Source organism: Molothrus aeneus, chromosome 18, assembly GCF_037042795.1.
Source record: "Molothrus aeneus isolate 106 chromosome 18, BPBGC_Maene_1.0, whole genome shotgun sequence".
Taxonomy (NCBI): domain Eukaryota; kingdom Metazoa; phylum Chordata; class Aves; order Passeriformes; family Icteridae; genus Molothrus; species Molothrus aeneus.
The window spans coordinates 4,119,891-4,131,011 of record NC_089663.1 but is presented as its reverse complement, the minus strand read 5'-3'; the positions used below and the strand labels follow the sequence as shown (position 1 = coordinate 4,131,011).

The 11,121-nt window shown below is 57.6% G+C and overlaps 1 protein-coding gene across 2 annotated transcripts in view; it reads left to right on the top strand.

Annotated features, from left to right (window-relative positions):
- Positions 1–10,685: 10,685 nt before the first annotated feature.
- The window catches only part of SRRM4 (serine/arginine repetitive matrix 4), a 46,341-nt gene continuing 45,905 nt past the window's right edge, over positions 10,686–11,121 (top strand). For both annotated transcript variants that reach the window (XM_066561991.1, XM_066561990.1), the window contains exon 1: positions 10,686–10,858. In XM_066561991.1, coding sequence (XP_066418088.1) covers positions 10,728–10,858 — 131 coding nt within the window. In that variant the 5' untranslated portion in view covers positions 10,686–10,727. The remainder of the gene's footprint in view (positions 10,859–11,121) is intronic.

Below are 11,121 nucleotides of genomic sequence, written 5' to 3'. Positions count from 1 at the left end.
AGGTGGCCCTGGGGACACAGCACATGGCCTCTGTGCCCCTGGCCAGGCACCACCACCCGCGGCTGCTGCGCTGCCTTACGGCCCTTTTCATGTGCTTATTGTGCCATGGGGGGGAATACAATCTTCTCTGTAGGTTTAACCGATTTATTAATAGTCTGTGATGTCAGTTATAGCTCATCCATAAATCTGATCTTAAGAATTTATGGGGCAAATATTCCAGCGCCGTATTAAAGACACAATTCATAAATGCCTCTAAGTACCAGCTCGGAGGCAGCAGGAGAGACTTATCCTGGGGGAGGGAAAGGCGGTGAGCTCAGCCCACCACCCAGAGCCTCCACAGTCTTTGAGAAGAAAATTATGTGAGGGACTGTCCCCTCCAGCCGGGAGGTGCCTGTATCCCCCGAGGGTCCCATCCCTGCAGGCTCCCGGGGACCCCAGAATGTGCCACCACCCGTGCCCAGCCCCGGGTGATGGTATTTACCCCTGAAGTGTAATTGCTAATCAGCTACAGGCAATCAATCCCCGCTGCCGCCGCTGGGGAGGGGCTGCTTCCCTGCTGAAGGTGACTCCTGCGGGAATTCAGATTTAAAAATAAAGGCGATAGTCATCAGCAGTTCATTAAATTGGCATCAGGCTCATTTGCACTCAATGAGGGGATGAGGCAGAGGTGGCTCTGCCGCCTCCCCTGCCCTCCCTCTGGGCTGTCCGCCGGGACAAGGCTCCTGGGAGCCCTCTCTGATTTATTCCTGCTGTCCCGGTGTTGCTGCAGTCATGAGTCAGGAGATCGGTGCATTTAGGTGCAGACCACCATGATCCCCCATTAAAAGCTCTGTCACCCCCCAGCCTGCACGGAGGGGGTCACGGTGCCACCCCGGTCCGGGGACACGCGGCATTCCCGGCCCTCCCGCCCCTCAGGGATGTGCCCGGGGAGGCCTCTCCAGGTCAGGAGGTGACATCCGATTGTCCCTTCGTGCTGGCTGCAGAGCTGGGAGCGCAGGTGCGGGGGAGCAGGCCTGGAGGGCACGGGGTGCCGTGGGGCAGGAGGGATGCGGGCAGCGAGGGATCCTTAGCACCATTCGTGCCGAGGATGCTCGAGGGTGGGCTGAGATCCCGGAGCCGGTGGGGGCTGCGGGGCCTTTGTGGACCCACAGCCCACCGTTCCCAAAGATGGACCATTTCCAGCAGGGTTTCCCTTCCCTGAGAGCGGGCACAGGCAGAAGGGTGATGCCTCTCCAGCTGCCCCGTGTCCTCCATCAGCTGCCAGGGCCCAAACTGGCTGTGAAATCATCCCACAGCATCGCTCCCTGCTGCACACCTGAGCCTGGGGTTCATGTTTCCTCTTCATGAGCCCTGCAGGATGCAGCCCTTGTGTTCTCATGGAATGCCAGCATGAGCAGAGCTGCTGTTTGCCTGTCACTCTTGGCGGTTCTTCTCAGAGAAGGAAAGTGAGTGAGGCAGAGCAGCTTTGGTAGTGGTGTTGATTCACGGCTCGTAATTTAATTAAGAGAGAAACGAGATCAAAAGGGGACGGTGTTAAAAAAATAAATCAGGTGAAGGGAGTGGAGTTCCTTCCTTTAATTAGAGCGTGGATTTGTAACGGAGAGAGACTCAATCACAAAGGAAAGAAAAGGTGTCAAGTGGAGAGGCACCTTCCCTGGGTTAATTACTGCTAACGGGGCGGGGATGGTTGGGCTGCGTGCTGGTGAGCTGGACCTCCCCAGTGATGCCCACGGTGCCTGGGGGTGCAGCCCAGGATCCTCGGGGTGCTGGGCAGTGAAATGGGGGGGAGAGCTGAGAACTGTGGGGGCGAACAGCTCCCGGCCAGGCACGGCTCGGGGCAGCGGTGGCCAGGGCTGTCCTGGTTTTGGGGACCACGGGCTGTGCCACCGGCAGCGCCGGCAGGGACAGGGGCCGGGCTGGCAGCAGCCCGATTTGTGCAATAATTAATTCTCCTTTGATCATCTGCTGTGTAAATCATCAGTGGCCAGGAGTTAATCATGCATATGAAATGAATCCTTCTCCTGCCTTAATGAGCGCTGAATCGTGACCGGCATCTGTTTACTCCTGACACTTTCATCTCTTTGACAGTCTGAACAATCAGTTGTTTCCAATAATCTCCTTTTTATTCTATTAAATATATATATATATATATATATATATATATACGTCTGAGAGCTATATATATATATACACGTCTGAGAGCAGGCAGCCTTTTACTTCATACTCTTGCTCTCACCTTTGTCCCCCTAATCTTTGTTTTTTATTTTTGTTTTTTTAGTGTCAGGTAAGGATTTATTTCTGGGAGCAGTGCAGGGGCTCTGCAGGCACCCAGCTCCTCGCTGTCCCACCGAGGATGATGCTGGTGGCAGGACTCCTTCCTCCCCAGCTCTTCGAGGCCGGGCTGGGCACAGTTAACAGCAAACAGAAGCCAGTTTGAGCGTTTCCACCCCCATCTACCTGGAACGAACCGCAATCAATCCACCGGTTGCGCCGCCAACGCAGTGTTGTAATTGGATTAATTAGAGCGGAGCTGGCGGCCGCACTGGGGAGGTTTGGCCTGGCTGCAGCTTCCAGAGCTGGGATCTGTGGGATCGATCCATGGGATCCGAGCCTGCTGGGCGCTGGACCGGCAGCACGGGGGATGCCGAGCATCACTGGCCGCGAGTGATGGAGCTGCCTGAGGCTCAGGAACGACCTGCCCGCTAATTGGAGCTGATGAGGCGTGGCCTGGTTAATGGGGCTTGTCAGAGGCAGCAGGAGCAGAGGGGTTGTGGGTGGCTCTGCTGTCACCCACCCCGCGTGGGTGTTAAGGCACGGGGGCACAGATTCGCCTTCCCCGCCAGCCCTGGCTGTCTGAGGGGCAGTGGGTGCTGCTCCCTCTGCCCCAGGGGTTGGGGAGAGGCACCGAGGAGATGAAAGGGCAGCGTGAGTCCTGCAGCAAGGCTTAGCAGGACAGCCCTGGCGATGCTGGGCCCTGCCGTGCTGCTCCTGTGCCAAGCCTGCCCATCTGCCTGGGGGAGAGGTGGGGCACAGATCTGCAGGGACACGGTGCCCCTAGGCACCAGGAGCATCCCTAAAGGCTGTGGGAGGATGCAGCCCCGCTCTCCCTGAGCTGAATTGGGTCTAACCTGGCTCAGCTGGAAACCGGTGGCCACAGGGGATTTACAGCAATTGCCTAAATCAACTGGAAAAGCCCTTGGGAAAGCAGCAGTTCCTGTGCCGGGGGCTGCAGGAGCCCTGAGCTGGCTGCTGGTGCTTTTGAAACCCTCGGAGCAATCCTCACTGGGCAGGGCCACCCTCAGCTACTCAGGGCAGTAAAAAGCACCCCCAAACTGCTGAGAACAGGCTCTGCACCCTAAACCATGCAGGATGTGGGGCTCCATCCCTGCTGAGGGGAGCCAGGACCCAGCAGTGCAGCCACCAGCTCAGGATACTACCGAGGTGATATCAGCAGGCACGACACAGCCTCTAGGTATTCTATTCCTTCCTTTACCCAAAATGAAATGCTCTTTTCATTCTCCAGAAAAATCAGATTTTTGTTGTGGTTTTTTTTTTGTTTTATTTTGGTTTGGGTTTTTTTTTTTTTTCCTGAGGTGAATCAGCCTCCCCAGGAGGCAGCTGGGGTGAGGTGTGGGATGCAGCCTGAGCATTCACCAGGTAATTGGGGGCTAAGGAGATGTCCCAGGAAGGACACCAGGGCTACTGCAAGGGGGAGTGGGGCTCTCTGGCCAAGCAGGAAGGGTTTGCTACAGCCCTGGGCTCATCCAAGCTCCCAACAACAGGGAAGAGGACCTTTCCAAGATCCAGGCACATCCAGATACCCCCAAAAGCTCTGGAACACTTGCCCCACCCTGGCTGGAAGATCCCACTGTCCTCAGGGATCTGCTGTGACCTTTGGGTGAGCTCCAGGAGCTGTCAGATCTTGACCCAGCCTGCAAAGCAGCCTGAATGGTGACAGCAAGGTCAGCAAGATTTGGGGCCCCTGGACACGTCCCTTGTCACATCAGTTCCTGCAGTTACTTGGCTGTAATTTAGCCTGGTTTAATTGTGCTTAAATTAGCCACAAATGGAACAGCACTGCAGCTGCTCTCAAAAAATATATAAAATTACAGCACACTAAAACATTTTCACGTTTCATTAGTGCATCTTAATGGGAAGTGTCTGCTCCCCAAACTCTCTGTTTACCCTCCAGAGCAGTAAAAGTTTACACATTAGCAGTTGTGCTGCCCATTAACACTGCAAAATGCTCTGTGTGTTTTACAGGGGCAGTGCTGCTCCCCACACCGGTGGGAAGCCTAAAATTTAGGGTTCTCCTGAGGCACCTCTGCATGGGTGGGAGGGAGCTGAGCAAGGAGCACCCTGAATGCCAGCTGGGAGCAATCCCACCCACAGGAGAAGCACCAGAGCCCCTTTCCCAGAATGGGGCTGCCTGTCCCCCTGGCTTTATCAGAGCTCCAGCTTTCTCCCAAGCAGGGTAATGCCTCCAATCCAAAATAGGGAGCTTTTTCAGTGGAAGCAGCATTTTAGCAGAAGCCTATTTAACGCTTAGGCTGACGCCCTCGAGTGCTTTATTTTAAAGCCTTTTTGTTCTTCTCCATTATCAGTAATAGTCTATAAAAGCCAAAATGCAGCACTTTGCTCCCTCTTGCTCCATCCCCCTGTGGTGTGGGCAGCCCTGCGTGGCAGGGGCTGAGGAGGCTCCTCTGTCCACTGCTCCCACTGACCCAGCACAATCATCCAGAGAGGGAAAAATCCAGGGAAAACACTCAGTCAGAGGTGATTGCATGGGGTCAAACCACTTGTCCCATGAGTGTTCCCCAGGCAGATTTGGTTAAATACCTTTGGTCTTCCTGGGGGCTCATGAAATGAGTTTTAAGATCTGAATCCCAAGTGAAATGGTGGGGATTTTGCCCCTTGTCTCTCTCCCACCTTACCCAGATCTCAGCTTCCCCAGGGAGATGGGCTTTTGTGCAAGGGGTGGTCAAGGAAGGGTGAGCTCGAGCAGTCTGGGAAATTCATATATTCTCCTGCCCCTGACTTGGTTCAGTGCAGGGAGGTGCTGGAGAAGGGAAGCAGGAGCTGGGCTGAGCCAGGAATGGAAACATCTCAGTGCTGGCTTGGAGGAGGGTGCACATCCTGAGTCTGACCCCTTCCACCGTCCCCAAGCCAGAGGCCAAAGCCCACTGCCTCCCCGCTCTGCATCCCGAACTTGTGCTGAGCATCCCCAACCTGCCCCCTCCAGCCAGACCCGAGCTGCTGAGCCTGGGACCCGGCCGAGCTGCCAGTGATTCCTGCAACATCCAGCGGTGCTGTCCGTGTGACTGGAGGCTGCCAATTGCCAGTGGGGAGGGCACAGAGAGCCGAGCAGCCTCCCCAGCTCCAGGGGGATCATCCTCGGGGCCCCGGCACCCTCTGCCCGTGCTCGGGAGCTGCCTGTGCCCCCTGCAGCCCAGCGAGGAGCCCTGCAAGGCCGAGCCCCGTCCCTTCTGCTCGGACACGTGTGGCTGCGGGCTCTGTCCCCTCGGTCCCCCCGTGCCAGCCCTGTCTGGCCCTGGGCGGTGGCGCTCGGGGAGCAGCGGCGCTGCGCAGCTTTGCCGCAGGCTCCCCGGGGCCACTGCCACTCAGAGGGGAGAAATCATATTTTCAGCTCCAAGCCTCCATCCCCTTTTTCCAGTCTGGAGCTTTTTTAGAGCCACGGGGAAGAAAAGGACACGGCCTGGCTTCCCCGCCTCCCTCTGCTCCTGCTCTTTCATTCCGTTCTTCCCGGCGGCTGCCAATGGCTTTGCCTGGGAGCGCTCACAGCGCCTGTCCCTGCGCCCTTTTTTCTCCTTCTGCCTAAATATCCGGGCCCGGCGGCTTCATGGGTAAGCAGGGAGGGAAAAAGGCTTTTGTTAGAGCATATGTGTGGGCAGGTGAGCTGCAGAGCCCCCTCCTGCCCACAGAGAAGCCGGCTGCTTCCACGGAGGCCAGCACAGAAAGCCAGGGTGGGACACACCTGGGCCTGGGGAGGGGGACACAGGCTTGGCAGGTCCCTGATGTCCACCTGGAGGTGATGGAGAGGCATCCAGTGTCCATCTGGAGATGATGGAGAGGTATCCTGAGATCCAGGGGCTGGCTGGGGGTGTCCCACCCTGTGCTGGTCCTTCTCCCATCGTGGCTTTTCACACTGAAACCCCACAGGTTTCCCCCTTCCCTGCCAGGCACAGTGGAGCCAGTGCTGACGGAGGGGATGTGGGCATCCCCATCCTTCACCAACCCAAACAAGGGGAGCACAGGTCCTCACCCCAGTATCAGCCCCAGGAGCCCTGTCACACCAGATGCAGCATCCTGAAGCTCCCGAGCTGGGCACTGATGGATGGCCCTTGTGGGCAGTGGATGCACCCACAGCCTTGGCACTCTGCAGGAAAAGCTGCAGCTCCACTTCCCACTGCCTGGAGAAACTTGGGCAGGGTGATGGAGGGAGGGGACAGGGTGCTCGCTGCCACCATCCTGTGCCCAAGAGGCCAGAACAGCCTTGCAGCTGCTCCAGGGCCATGGGCTCCCCTGGGTTTTCAGTGGGTGGAAGGACAAAAAAAAAAAATAAAAAACAAACCAAAAGACACCTCTAGCGAGCACCTTGACCTTGGGTGCACCTGGATGTGGGGATGGGCAGAGTGGGACACTTGGGTGCTGGGCTCTGCCCTGAGGGGTCAGCCAGGAGCCTTGCAAGGAAAAAGGCCATAAAATAGGTATTTACCCCTAGAAAGGTGGTGAATTCCCTCTTGCAACAGTTTGATTCTCCTAAATGCGTTTACCAGGCTAAAGGTGCTCCAGCAGCAGCATCCTGCCCCCATCTGAGGGTTGTTCCCAGCTTGGCACACAGTGCACATTGTCCTGTGGCTGTTGCTGCTTCTTCACCCTGCAGGCGACTCCCTACTCACTCCTTTCTTGGGAAAACCAGCTTGGATCCAGCCCTACTGGGGTCCATGGCCAAACCAGTTCAGTGTCCATCCACATCTCCCACAGCTTCCAAAGCAGAGCATCACCCCTTCTTCTTCTCCTCCTTCTTCTTCTCCTCCTCCTCCCTGTCCAAAGCAGGCTCCCTGTCTTGCAGGATCCCCCTCCTGCCAGGCAGGGCAGAGCCAAGGCAATAATTGGTAGGTGCTTCTGGAGTGCCACGAGCAGAGGGCACTCACAGCCTTTGTTTATTGACTCTTGATGTAATGAATACTTCCAGAGATAATTACTGACTTTCTGCCCTCCCAGTAAATCTGTTTGGGGAATGGGTGGAGTGGTACCATGCCAATGGCACGGGGAGGTGGGAATGGGGTAGACTGAGCAAAACCAGGCTCTGGCTCTTCCCACTGGGTACAAGCCAAATAAGAAGAAAAACCAAACCAAAACAACGCTCGACATTTATAGAAAAATATTTATGTAGCTCCAGGACAAGCCCAGCTTTCTTCTCCCTACTAGGGGGAACAGATTAAAACTTAATCCTAGCTAAACACATTTTCTCCTTTCCCTCCCTTGGGGTACCTCCTGCACAGACACAGCTTCTTCCTGCTGATCCCTGCTTCCCTTGGGCTTGTCCTCCTCAGCAGCAGCCCAGTGGGCGTTCACCAGAGCAGGGACCCCTCTCTTCTCTCCATACCCTCAAAATCAAAGCCTGTGTGTGGGAGGGGGTGAGGGCACAGGGCCCTTTAAATGTGGAAGAGGGAAAAGCAGGAGAAGACATGGCTGGAGTTCCTCTGTCCCTGAGCCAGGTGGGTCCCTCTCACTTTTCCCAGGGGTTTGGATGCTGAGGGGAGGTTTGGGAGGTCAGGAGGGTTCTGGGTGTTTAACTGTGAGGTACAGTGGATTGTAGAGCTGCAGAGCCAGGTGTGGCAAGCAGGGCTGGGGGCCAGCAGCCTTGGGGAGAGCCTGGTCTGCAGCACCCTGTGCACAGGGGGGAAGCCCTTTGTGTCACTCAAAGAAACCCCAAATAATGAGAGAAGAGCTCTTTAAAGAAGACAGTTTTTATATTATATTTTATTAATAGGTCCTGATTAAGAGGAAAAAGTGCAATTATCCTTTTAGGCCCCAGTTTCCCTGTTCCCATCCCAGGACTCACTCGCTCTGCTACAGTTTATAGCAAACATTTGAACCTGGCAGAGCCCCACGTTACTGCTGCAGCTGTAAATAATCCAGGCTGGCATTTATGGCACTCCCATGGGTGACTAACTGAGGGCTCTGTGCTGCTGGCACGCAGAGCTCCCACAGGGCAGGCAGCACCTGCGGGGACTCCAGGGATGCTGTGGCCATGCCCACCCCCATGGGACCAGTCCCACAGCCCCCAGAGGGACACCAGCCCCAGTTCCATGGGTTAACAGACACACCAGATGCACACAGCATCCTTTCTGCCTGTGATATAGTGCTTTTCCTGGGTATCTTGTAATGCTTTCTCAGGCTGTTTATTTATGAGACAATTTATTACTGCGCAGTTATTCTATAGCAGGGGAGTCTATTCCTGGGAGCCTCCGTTAACCAAGCCAATTGCTTAATTGGCTCGCTGATGTCTCCACAAGGTGTGCCAGGAGAGAGGCTCTTGTAATGATGGCAGCCTTCCTCCTGCCCACACACCACCCGTGCTGCTAATTTAATAGTGCAAACATTTATTATTCCTTTTATTTGGGACTTAATGTTAGGGTGATTCGATGGAGCGCTGGTGGAAGGGGTGAAATGCCCCGGAGTGCAGCTGGGGGTTGGTTGGGCTCATCCTGCAAAGCCCAGGGGATGGTGATGCCTTGCAGGGTGTGTGGATAATGAGGCACCAGAGGAGGGTTGGGGCTGACAGTGCCAGTGGGGCTCCTGCCTGACCCTCACCCCACGTTTGGGTCACTCACCAACAAATCAGAGCAAGACTGGGGAGTGTGTGTACTTAACACCTGATCTCTATTTATTGACTTTAATGTGCTCTGAAGGGGAAACCGGTTCCTAATGAACAGCCTGTGTTCTGTGGGAATGACTGGAAGGGCCAGAGGAAAGCCAGGCTTGGATTTGCTCGGGTGGGGAGTCCCTGTCTGTGCCCAGCTGCAGAGAGGAGCGCTGGGCCCTGGGGCTGCTGTGTGTGCCCTCCCCAGCCGTGCTTTCACAGCCTGGCAGCTCTAGCCTCTCAAACCCTTTCTCCTGCTCCTTCTGCCCTTTCCTGCCTGCGGCTGTCCCTGGAGGATCCCTGCTCTGACATCTGCCCACGGCATGTGCAGCGTGCCCTGGGCTGGAGCAGCAGCTCCGAGCCGGCCTTTCCCTTGGGCGCTTTCCCGGGGGGAGCAGCCTCCCAGCCAGCATCTCTGCGCCGTGCCTGAGCGCTGTCCTTCCCTGTGGGGCTTTTAGGCATTGTTTGGCAGAGCTGACAGTGTTTCTATAAGCCCTGCTGGATGCGTGCCCGCTCTCGCTGCTGCCCTTCCCCAGCATCCCCGTCCAGCCGCCCGTGCCCGCGGCACAAAGCCCGGCCCGCGTGTGCCGCCGGTGCCGCTGCGGGGACACCGCTGCTGACCCCGGCTCCCGGCGGCGCACACGGGGCAGGGAACGAGGAGTTGGCAAACAACGCCGCCAGAACGAGCCTTCTGCTGGTGTTGTGTTTGTTGCAAAGAAGCGATTAAGTTTCCCCATGATTTTCCTTCTTCTCCGGCTCCCACCGCCTATTGTTCCCGACTCCATTATCCCCCCGCCGCTTACATAAGCGCATCGTGCGGGTTTCTGAGGCACAATAGAGACAGTCTCATTCATCCAAGGTCACCAGCTTTTACTTGCGCTTCAAAGCATGTGGTAGAAGAAGCGTTTTCTCCTAAAGACGTTTTTATTGTACTCAGCGCAGAGGCTGAGGGAAATCGCAGCGCTGCACTTGCACCGCCCCAGCTCTTCCCTCCCCACGCGTCCGGTCCTGGCGGGTCAAATCCTGCCTGGAAGGAGAGGAATTGTTTTCTGTGCTGCTTGGGACCCCACTGTGGGATTCCCAGCCTGCCACTGCACTGGGGCCGAGGAACTGCATGCTCCATCCCTGCCCCTTCCCAGTTAAATGGGAAGGGAGGTGGAGAGGGGTGGAAAAGCGGTTGTATTTCGAATTCTCTGTCTCATATGGGTCTCGGTATGGACGAGTTACAGAGCGGTCTCTACGGCCTCCTGCTGCTTTCTCCCTCAGCTCCAGGCTCTCCCTTTCTTTACTTGTGTCTGGTCGGGACTGGGCAAACACGGAGGCTGCTGGCAGCCTCTGCGGGGGCCGGGGACTCGCTGTGCCCTGGAGGCTCTGTGCCCCACAGAGGGCAAAGTGCAGCGGTGATCCCGCAGCGAGCTGGAAGCGGCCTCTCGGCTGGGGAAGGAAATGATGGGGACGGCGCACGCACGGTCCTGGGGGCTCCGAGGGGGCGGAAGCCCCTTCAGCTTCACCCAGGCGGGGTGAGCGCTGTGCGGGGGAGCGGACACGACCCCAGCGGGTCGCGGGTGCCCCGGCGCCGCCCCCTCCCCGGGCTGGGCTCCGCCGCTCCGGGCGCAGCTGCGGCGAGGGCGGTACCGGGGAGGAGACGGCGGCGGGCCCGGCCCCTGTGCCCGCCCCGCCGGCACAAAACGAGAGGCGGGGGCGGCCGGGGCCGCACTCCCCGCAGCGGGCCGGGCTGCGGGCCGGGCCGGGCGGAGCGGAGCGGAGCGGGGCGGGGCGGGGGATGTAGCGCTCAGCACCGCGGACAGCGGCGGGGCTGGCCCTGAGTCTCGGGGCCATGGCCGGCGTGCAGCAGGGCGAGAAGCAGCTCTTCGAGAAGTTCTGGAGAGGCACCTTCAAAGCCGTGGCCACGCCGCGACCCGAGAGCATCATCGTGGCCAGTATCACCGCCCGCAAGCCGCTGCCCAGGTAAGGCTACCGGGGCAAGGGAGGGGGTCTGGGAGGTTCCACATCCCTCTCCACCTCTAGTCCTCTTCCCACCATAAGGGGAGTCCTGAGTGTGTCTCCCTGCCACCGGCAGCAGTTCGTGGCTGGAGGAGCCGGGGTACGCTCCCCATGCCTGAGGCTGGGGGTGCTGGCTGGCTGAGCCCCCTCCTTGGGCAGGTGCTGTGCTCCAGAGCTGAGCAGGTTTGGGAAACTTTGGAGCCTGGGAGCAGGGCGAGGGTCTGCAA